Source organism: Macrotis lagotis, chromosome X (genome assembly GCF_037893015.1).
Source record: "Macrotis lagotis isolate mMagLag1 chromosome X, bilby.v1.9.chrom.fasta, whole genome shotgun sequence".
NCBI classification, from domain to species: domain Eukaryota; kingdom Metazoa; phylum Chordata; class Mammalia; order Peramelemorphia; family Peramelidae; genus Macrotis; species Macrotis lagotis.
In genome coordinates, this window is record NC_133666.1 from 654,435,308 (window position 1) to 654,453,534 (window position 18,227).

The 18,227-nt window shown below is 40.9% G+C and overlaps 2 protein-coding genes and 1 long non-coding RNA gene across 9 annotated transcripts in view; 2 read left to right on the forward strand and 1 right to left on the reverse strand.

The window, feature by feature from the left end:
- The window catches only part of MARCHF2 (membrane associated ring-CH-type finger 2), a 26,277-nt gene extending 15,070 nt beyond the window's left edge, over positions 1-11,207 (forward strand). For all 4 annotated transcript variants that reach the window (XM_074205039.1, XM_074205041.1, XM_074205040.1 and 1 more), the window contains 3 exons: positions 1,772-1,967; positions 6,521-6,730; positions 10,482-11,207. In XM_074205039.1, the coding sequence (XP_074061140.1) occupies positions 1,772-1,967; positions 6,521-6,730; positions 10,482-10,640 (565 nt within the window). In that variant the 3' untranslated portion in view covers positions 10,641-11,207. The remainder of the gene's footprint in view (positions 1-1,771; positions 1,968-6,520; positions 6,731-10,481) is intronic.
- Positions 806-14,631, reverse strand: LOC141501235 (uncharacterized). 3 transcript variants are annotated; one of them, XR_012472177.1, is made up of 5 exons: positions 14,570-14,631; positions 14,054-14,243; positions 12,961-13,454; positions 5,109-5,172; positions 806-2,010 (listed from the first exon to the last, which is right to left on the reverse strand). It is a non-coding gene; the product is annotated as an uncharacterized LOC141501235 (long non-coding RNA). The 3 variants fall into 3 exon arrangements; XR_012472176.1 differs by lacking the exon at positions 14,570-14,631 and having other exon boundaries at positions 14,054-14,368; XR_012472175.1 differs by lacking the exons at positions 14,054-14,243; positions 14,570-14,631 and having other exon boundaries at positions 12,961-13,925.
- HNRNPM (heterogeneous nuclear ribonucleoprotein M) overlaps positions 14,049-18,227 on the forward strand; it is a 37,229-nt gene continuing 33,050 nt past the window's right edge. The window contains exons 1-2 of one of the 2 annotated variants that reach the window (XM_074205035.1): positions 14,049-14,208; positions 18,052-18,221. In XM_074205035.1, coding sequence (XP_074061136.1) covers positions 14,096-14,208; positions 18,052-18,221 — 283 coding nt within the window. In that variant the 5' untranslated portion in view covers positions 14,049-14,095. The remainder of the gene's footprint in view (positions 14,209-18,051; positions 18,222-18,227) is intronic. The other variant, XM_074205034.1, reaches the window with a different exon arrangement.

The window sequence follows — 18,227 nt, forward strand, 5'->3', positions numbered from 1 at the left end:
CACTCAACACAATGACCAATCATAATCCTCATGATATGATAAAACATGCTATCTAACATCTGACAAAGTATATGGCTGTTAATAGATTTTGTTTCTTCCTTTGAGAACTACTTTATTAGTATTCTTTGACTTTCAATTGAGGAATGGCTCTTATTCTTATGAATTTTAATACATTCCTTGTATATCTTATAAATGAGACCTTTATTAGAGAAACTAGCTGCAAATATTTTTTTTTTATTGGCTTTTCCTTCTTATTGTAGTTTCATTGGTTTTATTTTGTGCAAAAACCAAGGTAGTTTTCTAAGAGTTGTTTTTTTTTTAAGTTTTTGCAAGGCAATGGGGTTAAGTGGCTTGCTCAAGGCCACACAGCTAGGTAATTATTAAGTGTCTGAGGCCAGATTTGAACTCAGGAATCCTGACTCCAGGGCCAGTGCTCTATCCACTGCACCACCTAGCCACCCCCAGATGTACTTTTTAAAAAAAGAAAAAGCGTAACGTTTTGTGGGAAATCACATATAAAGTTACTCCTGGAACTATTATTTATTCACATGATTTTTCTCTTCTACCTGCATTTTTTGGGAGGTTTTGCAAGGCATTGGGGTTAAGTGACTTGCCCAAGGTCACACAGCTAGGTCATTATTAAATATCTGAGGTCATATTTGAACTCAGGTCTTCCTGACTCTAGTGCCAGTGCTCTTATCTACTGCACCACCTAGCTGCCCCTTCTCCCCATATTTTTACTTTAACCCCCCCCCCAAATTCTGACCCCAAATTTCCAAAGCAAAAGGAAGACCATTGTCAGTCTTTAAAGGTAATGTGCAAAACTGCCAATCTGTTGCAATCTGCAGTCCTATTATATTTCTTACAGTTTGTCTCCTGTACAGCTTGTGTCCTATTTTTTTTATTTTTCTCTATTTCAAGATAGTGTATTATAGTGAAAAGAGTGTTATATTTAAAATCAGCAGATAGGAATTAAAATCCCAGCTCTAATATTTACTACTTCTGTATCCCTGGGCAAGTCACCTCTCTGGGCCTCAGTTTCTCACTGTAAAATGATGGGGCTGGACTAGATCTGGTGAAGTCTATAGATTCCTTCACAAAATAATATTTTTAAATCAATAAAATACATAAGAATTGTATTGAAATACCATTATCAACCCTAAATTTATGATCCAAAAAAGTAGAAGGGTGAGATTAGAGGGGTTCTTAATGACTTTTTTTCTCCAGGCTATATTCCAACTGGTTTTTCTACCATCAAATGAAGAGTCACAAAAATGTGTGATCTTGGATAGATTTCAGGAGTGAAGGAAGCAATGAAAGATGTTCTAGCCATAGGAGTCAGACCTGAGTTCTGGTCTCCCTTTGCTACTAATTTTCTCAATGATCTTTAGCAAGACACTTAACCTCTATAAACTTTAGTTTTCCTATCTGTAAATGAAGGGGGATTTTTAGCAACTGTTAGATTTTGGTTTAGATGCTTAAGGATTTTGATTGTTGCTCCTGATACCGTGTTCTAGTTCAGTCACGTATTACTACCCACTCAGTTTATCACAGTGCTCATAGGAATCCATGTCCAAGGCAGGCCTGTCCAGAATTCTTGCTAGTCTTTTCTGCAATGATTATGCCAGGATCTTTAAAATGATAATAGTGATGGTGACCAACATTTATATAGGACTTTACAAAGCAGAGTCCTCCCAAGGATCCTATAAGTGGGAGAAGAGTGCATTCAGTTCTAAGTTTTAGTGGTGATATGTTTTGTTTTTGTCCTTAGTGATGGACCCATCTGCCGAATCTGCCATGAAGGGTCCAGTGGGGAGGTGCTGTTGTCGCCATGTGATTGTACGGGCACGTTGGGCACTGTGCACAAGAGCTGCCTGGAGAAATGGCTCTCTTCTTCCAACACTAGTTACTGCGAGCTGTGCCACACAGAGTTTGTGGTGGAGAGGAGGCCCCGGCCCCTCACTGAGGTACTGTCCTGGGCCAACAGGGTCAATTTGTTTGTTGTGCTGTCTGAGAAAGGACAGATAATGACAAAGGAGATAAAGGAGATGAGAACCCTTGACAGCCCAGGAGAAGAAAGAAAATCCAAAGGTCCAGTCTAGTTACTTTAGATGAACACTGAGGTCAGTGCCCTATTACCTACCATCTTAACACTGAAGATTCCAATTCCAATCTAGGAGGAAATCCATTAAGTAGTCACAGAAAGGGATTAATTGTCTGCTAGGTGTTACATGTAAAACTAAATAAAACATTGTCTTTTTTTCTCAAGGAATTGACAATTGTGGAATGATCATAGCATCTTAGAATTAGAAGGGAATAGGAAACTAATTCAGAAAAGTGTAGCGAATTGCTCAAGGTCACACAGGTAGTAAGTGGCAGAACAAGACTGTAAGCTCTTAGCCTTTAATTACAGAGTTCTTTCCACTATACTCTGCTGTTTTCTACAAGGATAAAACACAAATTAAATTACAATAAATGTTTAGGGGGAGGTTAAAGTACTTTGAGATAAAAGGAAGGAAACGACCCTTCCAACTGAGAGATGGTAAGCATTGATTCAGTACCTGCTAAATGCGAAGGATACAAAGAAAGGCAAAAAAAATGCCTTGCCTGCAAGGAGCCCACAATCTAATGAGGGAATAAACAAGCTAACAAATAGGCACAAATCAGTTATGTACCAGATACATAGGATATAATTAACAAAGAGGATCACTTAGAATTAAGAGGGGAAAATTCTTATAGAAGGTGAGACTTGAAGCCAGAAAGGTCAGTAGTCATAGTAGAGGAGAGAGCATCGCAGCATGGGGAACAATCAGATATAATAGCTGGAACTGCAAGATGGAATATATTGTTCATGGAACTGGCAGAATACCAGTGTTGTTGAACAGAAGAGTATGTTGGGGGTGGGTGAAGGGGACAAGGATAAGAAGACACTAAAGAGGGGAAGAGGGGTTAGGTTGGTAAAGGGCTTTAAATGTCAAACAGAATTATGGTTCTGAAGAATACAAGGAGTCCCTCAAGTTTGTTGAGTGGGGGAGGGCAGGTAGGGAATGTGTGTGACATGGTTGTATCTGTACTTTGGTAGCTGAATGGATGAATTGGAGTAGGGAGAGTTTGGGGGCAGGCAGACCACCAGCAGGATATGGCAATAGTCCGAGTATGTGCCAGTGTGTGGTGTGACACCTTGATCCAAGGGGGTGGCAGTATCAAAGGAAGAATGGGAATGTTGAGAGTTGTTGGAAAAGTGAAATTGACAGGCCTTGGCACCATATTGGATATAGGAAGTGAAAGTGAGGAATCAGAGATGGCACATAACTGGCTAGTTTGGAGGACTAGTAGGATGGAATGCCCCTGACAGTAATAAGATAATTAGGAAGAGGGGAGAGTTTAGGGAGAAAGATAATGTTTTAGACATAATGAGTTTAAGATACCTACTAGACATTCAGTATGATTTGTCTGAAATGCAGTTGGAGATGTAAGAATGATGATCAGCAGAGAAGTTAGAACTGGATAGGTAGATTTGAAAATCATCAGAGAGGATTATAGAACTGACATTTAAAAACATGGATGTGATCCACAAGTGAAGTGGCATAAAAGGAAAAGAAGATCCAGGACGTATCCCTGTTAGTAATATGGATGAGTCTGAAAAGGAGAACCACCAGGATAAAGTAATATCCCAAAACCTGGAAAACAGAGTGATGGACAGTGTCAAAGGTTATAAATAGTTCAAGGAAAATGAGTGAGAAAAGGCAATGGATTTGGTAACTAAGGGATCATTAGTAACTATGGAGGGAGTGGTTTTGGTGGAGTGATAAGATCAGAAGTTGGATTGTATGGGGTTAAGAAGAGGGTGAGAGGAGAGTTAAAGCAAAAACTGTATAGGTAGCCTTCTCAAGAAATTTAGCCATAATAAACAGAAAATATAGAGAAGATAGCAGGGAAGGAAGCAGGAAGTGAGGGCTGTTTTGAGGATAGAGGAGAAAATGGCTCTGTAGTCAGTAGGAAAGAAGCAAGTAGCCCATAGACTAAAGATAAGTGAGAGAATAAGGATGATAGAGAGGCTTTGTTGGAGAAGACAGGATGGAATGGGTTTATTTGTACAGATAGAAGGATTTACCTCTACCTGCACAAGACTTATGGAAGGCTTCTTAGGAGAGGTAGCATTTGAGGTGGACCTTCAAAGATAGGTAAGATGTCAGCAGGCTGGTTGTTTCAGACATAATGGACAGTAGGAACAAAAGGCACGGGAGTGGAAAATGACCAGAATATATTTAGGGAACAATGATTTTGGAGATATTGAATTGTACCTCATTAGAGATCTGGAAGCCAAACCTAGTTGTCCACTTGTTGGATATATTGTAGGACAGCTTCATGTTGAGATATGAGTTCAAATTAGATGCCCTCCAGGGAGTGACTTCTGAATCTGGTATTTTGTGATTCTGTGATTAGACTAGTTTGACTGGAGGATAAAATACAACAGAGTGGATTACTCTAAGAAGAGACTGGAGGAAGTTTGGGTAAAGCCAACTTGTGAAGTGATGAGTTGTGGAAATGTGTAAGCTCTTTGGCTTGCAGATCATATTTGGGGGTTCTCAATCCTGGATGCTTACCAAGGAAAAGTGTATATCTGAGGGAATAAAGCAAGTCTGGAAAGATGATCATCATATTTGGCACTGATTAAAGAAGCAGATTGCATCCCAGGGGAGATTCTATAACTGGCTATATGCCATGAAGTAGCTTCACTCGATTCAGAAAACCTGGTTACTAACATGGGCAAACTGGAGCAAATCCTTAATTGGGTATGAAGTGAACAGATAGGTATAGATACCAGGAGTCCAATTGTCCAGGAGATACTAGAAAAATGTTGATGATGGGGCAAAAGGATCTAATGTTCTGATTGTTTGTTTACCAGACTCACTCTCCTTTTATCTGGGTTAAAACACAGCTCCTCACACAGGTAATAGCTTAATTCAGGAACAGGTGGATTAGGTGGACATAACAGAAGATAAACAGAGTGATCTTGTGGTCAAGACTACAGGTATGTGCTCCAAAGGATAGGAAGGGAAAGAAGACTCAATTGCACTTGCTCCAGAGTTTTGCTGCAGCCTTACCTAGCCTTACTATTGCTGTAGTTTTCACTCCATTTTACTTCCTCTCTCTCCTCCTGCCTTAGCCCTGTAAAAGAAGAAAAATCATTAACTAAATATAAATATCAGTTGTCATTCATCTTTCTCATTTGACTAAATTACTCCTTTAATCTTCATCTTTGTTTCTGCTTGGCATCTTTGGAGACATGAGTTCATGTAGAACAGAAGCTGCAAGAGAATGAGTCTCTCATTTGATGATAACTTTGATAGAGTGATTTAGGTCCAAACATTTTATATTACCTAACATGATCCTTACTAGTACAATTATTATTTCATCTTATAATGAAGAATTTGAGACTCCATTTAGGTGACTTGTCCATAGTCACATATTTGGAAAGGAGAATTGAAACCAGGTTTTCTGTCCTATGATCTTTCCTCTCTGATGGTATCTGAATGCCTGCTATGTCCCTTATTTTTCTTCCTTTTATTCCCTACGTATTTTATATGAGAACATTTTGTACAGATCCTTGAATTATTTTTCTAAAGAGGTCATTTCTAATTTCTTCAAACTAGAAGTTCTCAAAAATCTAAGGACCCTGGGGGGTCCCTGAGACCCTTTCTTTTTTTTTTTTTTTACAAGGAAATGGGGTTAAGTGGCTTGCCCAAGGCCACACGGCTAGATAATTATCAAGTGTCTGAGACATAATTTGAACCCAGGTACTTCTGACTCCAGGGCCAGTGCTTTATCCACTGCGCCACCTAGCTGCCCTTCCTGAGACCCTTTCAAGAGAATCTACAAGGTCAAATACTTTCAAAATAATACTAAGCTAATATTTGCCTCTTAAAATACTCTTCCATTTTTAGAATGTAGAAGTACATATCTTTTGTCAGGAGGTATTTTCCTTATGTATTTCAGTCCCAAACCACATATCAGGACAGATGGAATACAAAAGTAGCTATACTTTTCTTAGGTCAGATGTTGAAGAGATGTGCAAAAATATGTAAAACAATGTCACTCTTCTCATTAATTTTTTTGTTTTAGGAAACATAATTGTTTTTCATGTTAATATGTAATGGATTTGTTATTTCAAAGTTAATATTTTTAAAAAATTTGTCAGTTTTAATTTCTAATGTGGCAAGTATCAATACATATAACACATATTAGAACTCTTTGGGATCCTTAATTTTTAAGAGTGTAAAGGGATCCTCAGAATATAAAAGGGTTTTAAGACAAAAATGTTTAAGAATTGTTGCTCTAAACTTTGTCTCTAAAAGTGGTCAGTAAAGGTTCTACCTCTCTCTACCTTTAAATTATTAAAGAGATTTGAGAATAGATTTATGCTAGATAAATGTAAGGTATTTTCTTATTTGGGGAAATACAAGGGGAAAGTGATATTTCTTTTCTTAGTGGTTTATAATTTTTCCTTTGTTAATAGTGGCTGAAGGACCCTGGGCCCAGGAATGAGAAGAGGACCCTTTTCTGTGACATGGTTTGTTTCCTGTTCATCACACCCCTCGCAGCCATCTCAGGCTGGCTTTGCCTTCGAGGGGCTCAGGATCACCTACAGTTTAACAGCAGGCTGGAGGCTGTGGGACTTATTGCTCTCACTTTAGCACTTTTTACTATCTACATCCTTTGGACATTGGTGAGTTAGCAGAGTCAGCTGCCCCTTGACAATCTCCTAAAGGGAGGCTTTACCTCTACTTGACAATGACCAATAAACTCGGCAACTATTCTCTAATTCCAGGTTTCCTTTCCTCTATTTTGCATAGTGAGTTTATGTGTATTCCCCATAGACAAAGAGAAATTCACCAATACTTCCTGTCAGTAAAAATGAGAATAGAGTACCTCTTTAAAGAACTGTATTGAGGTTGTGATAACTGGAACAAGGGAAGCCTCATGGTTCAGAGGTTTAGTAATTATGATCCTCAGGGATCCCTGGTCTATAGGTTGGTCTTAAAAGTAAATAAATTTAATATTCCGTGAAAATTAATTTTTTTTTTAGCATTTTAACAGTTTACCCAGTCAGTCATTTAGCATGGTGCAGTGGAAAGAGGGTTAAATTTGTAGCCAAAAGACCTGGGTTCGAATCCCTTTCTGTTACTTATTTCCTCTTGTTACAGTGAACAAATCACTTAACCCTCTGGGTCTTATAAAGAAAAATTTGTATTAGATAGCCTTTAAGGCCCTATGATAATCTCAGTTTCTTCCAGATCAGATTTTTATGATTGTTAAAAATATGTTTATTGAGGGGCAGCTAGGTGGTGTAGTGGATAAAGCACTAGCCCTGGAGTCAGGAGTACCTGGGTTCAAATCTGGTCTCAGACACTTAATAATTACTTAGCTGTGTGGCCTTGGGCAAGCCACTTAACCCCGTTTGCCTTGCAAAAACCTAAAAAAAAATGTTTATCTCACTTGAGTTTATGAAAAATGTAGAAGGGAAATAGTGAGGTATGATCATCCCAGTTTACAGAGGGAAATAAAATGTCTTGTCCTAGATCACACAAGATGGGCAAAGTATGAACCTCGATCTTCTGGTCTTTCTACTTGTGTTCTTTATGTTCTCCTATAGTTATCTGAGAGAAGGTGATGAAGATAAGCTACAGGATTTTTTACCTTGCTAAAATCAGTTATAGGATGTTGGAGCTGGATGGGATTTTGATTCTCTAGTCTGACTTCTACATTGTACAGGTGGGAAAACTTGAGGCTTAAGTTGATCTGCCTGATGTTATCTACTTAAACCTTAGGTCTTCTGGTGTTCAGTTCAGTGATTGTTCCACTTCCGTGAATAAGGGAGACATTTAACTTCTTCAGTTTTCTGATCAAGTAGGAGTATCTCTGATTGCATATCTAGCCAGTGACAGAGCTAAAACTTTGTTCTCTTAACTCCTCATAGAACAACTCTTTTTCCATTACACCAAGTATCTCACTGCTTCTAGGACCTTTATATACTGTAAAGAACATTACAAGACAGAATGGCAATCTTATGACAATCAAAGTTTGATCCAACATGATTACTGCAAATGGCTAAGCAGGAAGAGGGTATGTTTAGTGCTCAGAAGACAAACCCTGCCTGCCTATTCTCAGCCACTGTCATCTTTCTTCAAAGCTTGGCAATCTGAATTAAGAGCCAAGTGTACTCTGAATTCTGCTAGCAAAGAAGATCAGCAATATTACTTCCCTATAAATTCCTGAATGGAGTTGATAATTGGGGTAATGAGGTATGTGCAGAATAGTGATATGACATCCTGAAGATCCTTTCCTTTCTTTTACTACACCTCAATAGAAGTGGGACCATCTTAATCCTTGAATGAGTTTTGGAGACCTTAGTATCCTAGGCAAACTACAGGGTGTTATTTTTTATTATAGTTTTGGAACTGCATTTCAAAACTGACCAGACTGCATGGCCCTAGGTATATTTTCTCTATGTAAAGGCACCCTAAACATCTATATTTTTGAATTCTGGTTTCATACAATTTAAATCTGCTGCTGGTCATGTACTGGGCCAGGATCTGGGCCTCTACCTATACTCTTATCTGATTCCTCCTTGGGTGGTAGCTGTGCTTTCTAGGAGTGACACAGAAAGATGAAAGATGAAGGAAACCAGCTGGCTTTTCAAAATATTCCCCAGCTAAAAACTGATATTCATCTTGAGTAAGGGTCTAATTAAAAGTATGGAATTTGACCGTATAGGTAATATATTTTTTTGTCTAGGTTGGGGTTTTTGGGCTGAAATACTGTGATCTCTTTAGCATAAAGAAATCCTCCCTCCATTGATATGAGTCAAGAGTTTATATCATTTCAGGATACTGCCTTTCCTATGCCCACACCAGTATGGAACAGAGACAAGAATTAAATCCAGGTCTGATATCCAAGCCTGGCTATGTATTCACTTGCCACACTCTCTTTGAGAGATTTACCGAAGTGTGAATGTAAGAATGTGAGAGCTGACAGGAGTTTTTCTAGTCCAATTCCTCCATTTTCCACTAAGTTCTTTAGTAGCGTTTGTGAGAAATGCCTTCTCCCCCCCCCAAAAAAAAATTCTGGATTGGTTAACTCAATAAAGTTCATTAAGCATTTAATTAACCATCTGCTATTCAAGGCAAAGAGAAATAATAAATAGTGCCTCCTTCCTAGGAGCTCATTTCCTACCAGGAGAAACAACATATAGGCAAGTAAATATAAGATCATTAGAAAAGGGATTGGAAGGACTATTTGCCCTATCATCTAGTATGACCAGCCAAGTAACTTACCCTTTCACCCTCAAGATTCTTTGTATAGGCATGCAAAGAGCTTCCTGGATAAGCTTGGACTTGGAGAGAAACTTTTGTCTTCCCTAGTACAGATTACCTTAGCACTTATCCTCTTTTAGGAATATTTTAATACCCTATTATTTACCAAGACCTTACCCTTATTTTCTAGCTCTATAGTAACCAGGTGGCTATTGGTAGGTTGGAATTTTCCCCTAAAAAGTATTCACTCTATTCCACCTAAATGCTTATAGGATCCTACACCTAACCTTTAGCTTTATCTTTACTTTGGAAAAGTAAGGGGTGACTGAGGACCCTATATCTTGGCTCCCTATTCTTACCAACCTACTATTTGGTAATGCCACTCTTGCCAAAACAAGATTGGCTTAATACCTGTCTTAATTTAACTTTTTCCCTTTCCTTCTCTTTGTTGAATGTAAAAACCTTCACTTGGTTTCAAAACAGTTAACTGTGCAAGTACAGGATGAGGAGAAACAGGTGGCTAGACAATTTATTAAAAAAGAACTGTAGGTTTTGGTGGATTGCAAGCTCAATATGAGTCAACAATGTGACCTAGCAAGCAACAAATGTTTTTTAACCTAAGGATAATGTCTAGAAAGGTGAGCATTTTGCTGTACTTTGCCCTAGTCACCACATTTTTAGAAAAGATATGACCATTAAGCTGAAACAAGGAAAATAAACAGGATAGAGAATATGCCATATAGAATTTTTAGAATGGAAGAGAAAGGCATTATGGGGGGACATGATAGCTGTTTTCAAGAATGTAAAGGGCTATCATGTGGAAGAAAAATTAGGGACTAATACTCTGATATTAGGAATAACAGATAGAAGTTGCAGAAGGGCAGATTTAGTCTCAGTGAAAGGAAAATATAATTAAAGCAGTTGAAAACTAGAATGCACTTCTTTAGAAGATTCTGGGTTCCCTCTCACTTGAGGTCTTTGAGCAGAGATTATTTGACTGCTTCTTAGGGTAGTTATAGATTACTGTTTAGGTCCAGGTTGGAATAGTTGACTGCTAAATTTCCTTTTCATTGAGATGCTATGTGATTCTTTATCAGGGCTCCTTCTTTGTGTCTGAAAGGGAAAGAACCCTGTACTGCCTGACCTACGTTTCTTGTTTCCTAGGTTTCATTCCGCTACCATTGCCAGCTATATTCAGAGTGGAGAAGGACTAATCAAAAAGTCCGCTTAATGATTCTAGACTCTGAAAGCTGCAAGACAGCTCAGCATTCATTGCTGTCAACCATGCTCCTCAAGAAAACAGCAGAGGAAACTACTGTGTGAGTGCCTTGGAGCTGGTAGCCATTGAGAGAGGGTCAATCTTGACCCACCATAATTCTGAAAGAAGTCCAACCTAAAGGAATCAGCTGGTATATTGGGACTCTAAAGGAAGAAGGAAAGCTGATTACACTGTCAGCTGGCCCAGGATCCTGAGAATGTGGTTTGGAAGGCACAGCTCTTTGAGGAAGGACACAGCTGGCTCCTTTGCCCAAATCTGGGTTGACTTTGTTACAACATACACTAAATGGAGTATATTCTATATATGTACATATTTTTCAATTTCCTTGCATAAAATTTCTGTATATTATGTTGACAGACATGTTTTTAAGCTTCAGTACTGAAGCTGGCAACTTGATCTCATCTGAGGTTAATTACATGCTGGGTTCTGGAGTCAAAGACAATTTTTGTTTCATATTGCCCTAGGAGGAGTTTGCTAAGATTTTGGGAGGCTATCTCCATATTTGCACTTTCTTTTATGGTGTCATACTTTATACAAGTTTCTGTGTTTTAAAGATCACCCGAAGGAATAAAATGAGCTCTTAATGAACAATGGATTTATCAGTGATTGTTTCTCAAGGTACCTTAAACTTAAGTGCTTAAGTCATTATTTTTCTATTGAGTATAACTAATCCCATTTCAGGAGAGTAGTTTGAGAATTAAGGGTTAAAAAAGTATATAAAACCTGATTCAATCAATAGTATTGTACAATGAAGTAAGTTCCACAATGTGTGTAGAGAGAGTACAAGATGGAGAAAGAAATGGTCATCATGATGGGATATATTATTGTTCCACCAAAAGCCCTTCAGAAAGATTAGGCTCATTTTATTTTCCTTTTTTTTTTCCACAATATTACTATTTATTTTCATACATCAGGAGAATTTTATATTTATAGTTTACCTAGATTTTAGCAAAGCATTTGATAGTCTCTTGGGATTCTTTTAGAAAAGATGAGATGTGAGCTAGAAAATGATAGTTTAGTCAACTGGTTGCATTGCAGAATCCAGAGAGCCATCACGAATGGTTTGATATCAACTAGGAAAGCTTCTTGCAGACCTAAGGCTCTATGGTTTACACTAGTACTGTTAATATCTCTATCGTTGACTTATGTAAAAGCATAGACTACAAAGCTCATGAGATACAAAGCTGAAAGGGATAGCTAGCATAGTTGATACTCAGAATCCAAACAGACTTTCACAGGCAAATATATAGGGCTGAATTTGATACTTGATGAACAAATGTCAACTCTTACATAAGGGTTCAAAAAATTAACTTGACAAGCTAGACAATGGTTTGGGGAAAAAACAAAACAAAACAGGAGGTTTTAGTGGACTGTAAACTCAATATGAGTCAGCAGGTGATAAGGCAGCCAAAACAGCTAATGCAATTAATCTCAGGCTTCCTGGAAAAAGGTGCATGTCCAGAACTGGAGAGGTGCTCTTTCTTATAGGTTCTGGCAGACAGACTCTGTAGTATGTTTTTTTTTGTGTTGGGCAACATATGTCAATGGGAATATTTGCAAATTGGAGAGTATCTGAGATAAACAAACAAAATGCTGATGAGTCTCAATCCCATTCACATAAGGGTGAAAAGAAATAACATTTATATGGTACTTGTTGTCCAGCTATGTGAACCTCTTCTTGGAGTTTTCTTGGCAGAAAAACAAGGAACGGTTTGCTATTTCCTTCTCCAGTAGAGTAAGACAAACAGAGGTTAAGTGATCTGCCCAGGTCACCCAGCTAGTGAGAGTCTAAGGCTAGATTTGATCTGAGGTCTTGACTCCAAGCCCAGTGTTCTGTCACTTATTTGCCCCCTGCATTTCATGTTGAGTCTAGAGTAAACTTTTAGGGGACAAACTTAGGAGAAATTTAAAAATCAGATCTCTCTAAAAGTGTAGTTGGTTGCCTCAGGTTGTGGATTCCCTTCCCTGGACACATTAAAGCAAAGATCTGGGGGCAGCTAGGTGGCACAGTGGCTAGAGCGCTGCCCCGGGGTCAGGAGTACCTGAGTTCAAATCCAGCCTCAGACACTTAATAATTACCTAACTGTGACCTTGGGCAAGCCACTTAACCCCATTGCCTTGCAAAAACTGAAAAAAAAAGAAGCAAAGGTCTGTCTGGAAACTACTAGTTGAGTATGCTGTAGAGGAAATTAATTCCCCAATAATAGATGGCTTATGAGGTTCCTTCAGGTTTCATGAAAAATGGGGGAACTTTGCATTATCTTCCTGATAGTGTAGAGTCTAATATGTCCTAAGCATGGCTGACCCCAAAGGGAAGCATGGAGCAGTGGAGAAAGTACCCAAACTATCAAATATTTTGCTCACATTGAGTTAATTTATAGGAGGCTTGTGTTCAAATCTCTCCTTCCTGGGATGGTTTCAGCTTCTATAAAATGATGTTCTATAACTACAAGTCTAGCCATTCAGTCCTGGAGGAGGGTTGGGAGAGAGTGCAGTTAATCTATTAGTCCTTCACATCCCCATCATAACTTCATAGGAATTAGACTCATTCCTTCTGAAGAGGAGAGATACTGGATTCTGAAACAAAGAATCTAAGCATTTTCTGCAGAAACCCATTTGGAGATCCAGATTCCACTTTGGAAAATAAGGCAGAGATATGGGATCGCGTTGGGGACGCACATCCTGGATTTCTCCTTTCAAGGTTAGTTCCTTGAGAAAGTCAACTAAGGCCTCCATGTTTTCTAGTTGTCTAGTAAAACCTCTTTAGTCCGGCCTCCTCTTCCGAAGTGATCCGGGATGTAACAAGCCGTGCTCAATCCCTCTTCTTGAAGTCTCATTTTTGCCAGTCCTCCTCCTTCCTGCGAGGCACGCCACTAACCCTGGCTATCCCCCCAGGCCTTGCCCTGGCCCTGCCCTCTTCTCCCAGGAGACCAATTATCCTCCCGGGCGGTGCCTCCCAGGGGCATCTTCTCGGCACGAGGGCTACCCTGGCCCCCGGACCCGGGCCCTCCCCGACCGGGGTCCAGGCCCAGCATCCGGGGCCCCGGCTGGCGGCTTCCCCTGCCCGCGGCGCATGCCCCGCTCCGCCGCAATCCTTCCCCGCCATCCCCCGCCCCGGCCGCCCGCCTCATTTCCCTCCTTGCAGCCATCGGGCGCGGAGTTTGGGGAAGGAGCAGCCCGGCCGGCCGTTTGCTCCCCGCGGGACCCGAGGCCGATCACTCCCGCTCCGAGGGGGCGGCGCGGATGACCCCGAAGGTCACGGCCGGCTTTAAAGCCGCGACCCTCCGCCCCGAAGAGACAAGCGGAAAGCAAACGTCAGCCCGGCTCCCCCGGGGCGCTGCGCCTGCGCAGGAGCGGGGCGGGGCCAAGGGCGGGGCCTAAGTAAGGGTGGAAGGTGGGGCCTCGCTCAAGCGTTATTGGAGCTCGCCGGGGTCACGTGAGCGCGCAGGCGCAGTACCTTCCTGCTCGCTCGCTCACACAAAGCCCAGAAGCGGAGAAAATGGCGGCAGGGGTGGAAGCGGCTGTGGAGGTGGCGGCGACTGAATCCAAAATGGAGGAGGAGAGCGGCGCGCCTGGCATAGTAAGCGGGAACGGGACTCCGACCCCCAAAAGGTGAGGCTTCTCCGCCCTTCGCGGGCCCGGGGCGCCTTGGGGGGGGGCGCCTGGGCTCAACGGGCCTGTGACGCCCGGCGTTGCCCGCGGGCCCGGCTCCGTTAGCCGGGCCGCCCCTCCACGCGAGGCCCCGGCCTGCTCCCCGCGTCGCCCCCGCCTGCCCGCGGGGCCGGGGCCGCCCCCCAGCCTCAGTGTGGCCCCCTTTTCCCTGCCCCCTCCCGAGGCGGCCCCGAGCCCCCCCTCCCCCCGTGCGCGGTCTCGATCCCCGCAGAGCCCCCCCTCCCTCCCCCCGCCGGGCGCCCCGACTCGGCCGCCCTCGAGCCCCCCCCCCCCCGGCGCGTGTTCGCCGCCGCTCCCCCACCTCCTCGCGCGCCTCGGTCCACGGCCCCGTGGGAGCCCCCTCCCCCCGGCCCGCTCTCCCCCGCGCCCTTTTCCTCTCCCAGGCCCCGCCCCTCCCCTCAGCACCCCACCCATCCCCCAGCCCGGCCTCCCCGCGTGGCTTCTGGCCCGGCTCCGGCCCCGCTTGCAAATGAGAGAGCGAGGTGACCTTTGTGCGCGCATCCCTGCGCCGGACCTCCCCGCGGGAGATGGGGGGCCCCGCGCTCCTCGCTGCCGCCCCCTCGGCCATTGTGCGTGCAGGGAACGCACTTGGATCTCCGCGCCCGGGGCCTTGGTTCCTGCGCGCAGGGGGAGCGGGTCCCGATGAAGCGGCCTTGCCGGGCCCCTCCGGCCTTTTCTCCTCTTAGAATCCCCTTTCCCTTTCCCTCTACCGGGTGGGGGAGAAGGGAAGAGGTCGCTGTGTACCTTGGATTTTTCAAAAATTCATTGATCCGTTTAGACCTAATTGCTATTTATTTTTGCTGAATTTCGATTTAATTCCCGAGTTTAAGAAAATATATCCATCTCTGCAACTGTATTTCTCTAATGTAAAGATAAAATGATGCTAACTTGTTAAAGGTTGCACTGGCCTGCTATTTACACTAGGACTTTTATAAGAGGAGTAAATTTAAGTGAAGTTTTTTAAAGCAGAGGTACTGGTTGTGTGGTACTGTATAATCCAGTACAGTTCTTAGGCTCTTTTTTTTCTCCCCCCAACATTTGAGGGAAGAAAGCAGAATAGGTATTTCTTTAAAGACCCTCAAAGCAGATTAAAGGCATTTGAAAAAACTAGGACTTTGTTTACTACCACAGCCTGTTTGGATGAATGTTGGTAGAATGCTGTAGTGGAAAGATTACTGGATTGGAATTCTGGCTTTATTCTCCTATCCCTAAGCTTGCCTTCCTTGAATATTTTTTAAATAAAATATAAGCTTAAATATCAACATTTTTGTATTTTAAAGACCACGAAAGTCATTCTAACTACGCCACCTAGCCTCCCCTTAGTCTGCAGTTTTTAAAGTAATGATTAAACTTAATGATAGTTCCAACAGAGCCCTGCTTGTTTGTCTCTTCTCGAATAGTAGTAGCTCAACTCACTTCTATGTGACTTCAAGAATGTCCTTCTGAATTTTGACATTTTTCGGTATTTCAGTTATAAAATCAGTGACTACACTAAATTGTTGGAAATCAATAATTGCATTTTAACTTGATTACTGAATGTTAATATGAAAATAAGCTAAAGTCAATGTATGAGTTTATTTAAAATAAGATTTCAAATGCTATCTATGGTACATGCAAGTTTTATTCCTAATTTATTCAAATTTAGCATAAAATTAAAGTAATTATTTTGCAAGAGCATTTTAAGAAAATGTCAAATCTAATAAAACTTGATTTTTATAAGGTTTTTTGCAAGGCAAATGGGGTTAAGTAGCTTGCCCAAGGCCACACAGCTAGGTAAATTAAGTGTCTGAGACCAGATTTGAACCCAGGTACTCCTGACTTCAGGGCCAGTGGTTTATCCACTGTGCCACCTAGCCGCCACTAAAATGCACTTTTAAAAGATTTTCTACAGTGTGACTTTTTAATTGTCTTTTGGGACTAGTGTCTGTTCACAATGGAGGATTTTGAGAACTAGAAAAGAGTTAGAATGAGTATGCAGAAATTTTAAGATCTAGAAATGTTAAACAAAATCATAAGCAAATTGCCTTTTCCCATCACCTATTGATCATTAGTGATGTTGCTGCATCTGTGGGAATTAGATGTCATGAGTTTTTCCTGAAAGACTATCCATATGATAGGGATTAACTTCAAATCAGAAAACCAGACTTGTAAGTGACTGTGCTGGGTGATCAAACCTACTTCACCAAAATGCTTCTAACTTACCTGTTCTCTTTTAACTGAAATCATTTCTTTGAACTGTTCTGTAAAAAAGAAGTGAATAGTGTGGGAGGACACTTATTACAGTAACTTTACACTTATTACAGTAACTTTCAGAATCTAATTAGACATAGTATTTTTTGGTTTTGTAAGTGCCCGTATGTGCATAATGAGTTTGTTATAGGATAGAGAGGTGATGCATCTGTGGCTAAAGAGATTCTTTAACTCCCTGTAGCTTTCATTTGACCTTGAAAAAAGTTTTGTTGTTAAAATTCTAGGAAGAATTAATAATCCAAACCTCACTTTCATTTTTCCTTGTGACCTAGCCTAATTCTGTAACTCTTAGCTGCACTTTGGGATCTAACATGGGAGGGAGATTGCTTTATTCTGTTTTCTGGTTAGCCTGTCTACATTAACAAGTCCTCTTACACTACTTAATGAATGGAGAATGCCATGAGACAGGCTTAATCTGTCTTAACACTGTTGCTAATTTCTTTTACATACTGATAGTAAGTACTTGTAGTTTATAACTATACCAAGGAAGAATGTCCTTATGCTATAATGGAATGAATGGCTAAAGTTCAAATCACTTATTTTGTGTAGGATGTTGTCCAAATGAGGCTAGAATTATATGGGAATAGTAATGAAACAGAAGGAACTATTCTGTGATCACAAGCCTCTTATTCTAAGCTAGCTGTTTCATAAAAGCTTGCCACTGGTTGCAGAGAGATTTGTACAAAGCCATGGATGATGTTCAGTGTTACCTGTGTATGGTGGAGGCAGTTACAACACCTTTGAAGACCATGAACTAGTGATCAAATTATAGGACTTCATATGTGACAAAAGAAATGTTAGGATCTTGTTTCTAAAATGAATGTTAAGAAATCTGGGGGTTTCTTGGTTTAAATTTTGTTTTTCCTGAGTGTTGTTTATAAGAGCTTTTGGTCTCTCACACAGAAATGAAAAAAAAATAAGCAAACAAATAATTCGAAAACAAAAGGTGTTTGAAGGGGAGGTGAAAATCATGTACTATATTAAAGGTACATTGTAAATAGCCTCCACTTTCTCTATCCATGAGATTTTCTCTACAGTCCTTTCCAATAGTGAGTAAATATAAATCTTCAACTTTTCTATGTGTCTTGCAAGATACAGCAGGAAGAGCTAGAAAGAAATCCCATTCAAAGTAACCTCAGACAATGTAAAATGCCTGGGAGTCTATTTGCCAAGACAGACTCAGAAAGTTTTTGAAAACAATTATAAAACACTTTTCACACAAATAACTGGGCAAATATCAACTGCTCATGGATAAGTAGAGCTAATATAATAAAAATGACAATTCCAATAGTGAGTAAAAACTGTAGTTCTGAACCTTAGTTTCCCCAAGTGGAAAGTAGATGGAGGAGGGAATGGGGGGGAGTGGTTTTGGTTTCTTAGGTCAAAGTTAGTAAATAGATTCTGTTTTGTATGCATGTTGCACCATAGTTTGGCATTTTACTAGTTCCATTTAATTGTATAATGACTTAAGTATAAATGTAAAGATGATCATTTATGCCGTACACTTACAAGTGTTTTTTCTTTCTGATATAGTGAAGGTGAACGATCAAGTCAAAATGAGAAGAGGAAGGAGAAAAATGTGAAAAGAGGAGGGAATCGATTTGAACCCTATGCCAACCCTACTAAAAGATACAGAGCCTTCATTACAAATATACCATTTGATGTGAAATGGCAATCCCTTAAAGATCTGGTCAAAGAAAAAGGTAATG